Source organism: Bos javanicus, chromosome 1 (genome assembly GCF_032452875.1).
Source record: "Bos javanicus breed banteng chromosome 1, ARS-OSU_banteng_1.0, whole genome shotgun sequence".
NCBI classification, from domain to species: Eukaryota; Metazoa; Chordata; class Mammalia; order Artiodactyla; family Bovidae; genus Bos; species Bos javanicus.
This window is the reverse complement of record NC_083868.1, coordinates 42723905-42725452: the sequence shown is the minus strand read 5'-3', so window position 1 is coordinate 42725452 and position 1548 is coordinate 42723905. Positions and strand designations below refer to the sequence as shown.

At 37.0% G+C, this 1548-nt stretch overlaps 1 protein-coding gene across 1 annotated transcript; it reads right to left on the bottom strand.

Annotated features, from left to right (window-relative positions):
• Positions 1–319: 319 nt before the first annotated feature.
• Positions 320–1345, bottom strand: LOC133254241 (olfactory receptor 5AC1-like). The gene has a single exon (XM_061428446.1). It carries the CDS (start codon positions 1247–1249, stop codon positions 320–322), a length of 930 nt encoding a protein of 309 aa, XP_061284430.1. The 5' UTR covers positions 1250–1345.
• Positions 1346–1548: the final 203 nt, after the last annotated feature.

Below are 1548 nucleotides of genomic sequence, written 5' to 3'. Positions count from 1 at the left end.
TATATATATGCATTAGTATACTGTATTGGTGTTTTTCTTTCTGGCTTACTTCACTCTGTATAATAGGCTCCAGTTTAATCCACCTCATTAGAACTGACTCAAATGTAAAGGATTTAATTTTTCATTAAAAATTAGTTTTCTGTGATATGAACACCTCTTGCCGTTGAAGCTGACTTTCATCACACAGTACTTAGACACTGCCCTAGACACTACCCTCTGTTTAAATGATAAAGCCAAGGCCAATTTGCTTAACTGCAGGCAGACCCCTTGATTTTGCAAAGTTTGAAAAGAACAGTTCGAATTTTGCCTTAAAATCTGTTTATTTATTTATTATTCTCTTCAAAGCACCTATAACCTCTTTGTTCCTCAGACTGTAAATAAAAGGATTTAGCAGAGGAATTATGATCGTATAGAATAAAGAATATAGTTTATCTTGCTTTTCAGCTGATCGAGACCCAGGACGCACATACATGAAGAAAAGAGTGCCATAGAACAAGGAAACAGACAGCAAGTGGGCACTGCAGGTGGAGAAGGCTTTGTTCCTGCCCTTTTCAGACTTCTTTTTCAGGACGGCAAGGAGAACATGGGTGTAAGAGATAATGATACTCATAAAAGTGAAAGACTGTATAAAGACTGAAAATACAAAGATCAGGAGCATATTAACTCTAGGATCAGTACACGACATCTTAAATAGTTGTAAAATTTCACAGTAGAAATAATGTATTACATTGGATTTGCAGAAAGTTAATCTGAATAACAAACCCACATGCATCATGGGATGAAGAAACCCAATAATATACGAAACACCTATTAATTGGGTGCAGAAGATATTATACATCACCATTGGGTAAAGCAAGGGATTGCATATGGCTACATAGCGGTCATAGGCCATCACCACCAGGAGAAAACATTCTGTGTTTGCACTGGAAGCAAAAATATAAAATTGGGAGATGCACTCAACCAGGGATATCGTGTCATTCACAGATAAGAAATTAATTAGCATCTTGGGAGTCACAGAAGAGGAAGAACAAGCATCTGCAAAGGCTAAACTTCCCAGGAATGAATACATGGGGGTGTGAAGATGGGGGTCCTTCCAGATGAGAAAAATCAGTCCAAGGTTGCCCACCATGGTGGTGAGATAGATGACCAGGAACACCAGGAACAGGGGGACCTGCAGCCCTGGGAGATCTGTGAGTCCTGTGAGAACAAACTCCATCACCAGAGTCTTGTTTGCCTCCATCATATCCATTCAGACTATCACTGCAGTGAAAAGAGTAGGTGAAGAACATAGTCATAAAAGACCATGAAAATAGTTCTATTTTATTTTTTAAAAAATGCATCTTCCTTGTTTATGTATCCCCTTTAATCAGGACATTTGTAAAAATATATCTTCAGTTCAGTAATTGTTTTGGATTATGTAGATACACTTTTCAATATTTTCAGTGATATTTGACTTCAACCATTGAGAGTGATTTCTCTTTCTCTCTCTCTTTTGTAATACTCAAAAAATATTTTCTAAATGAATAAAATTAGGTATAAAGTGCAGTA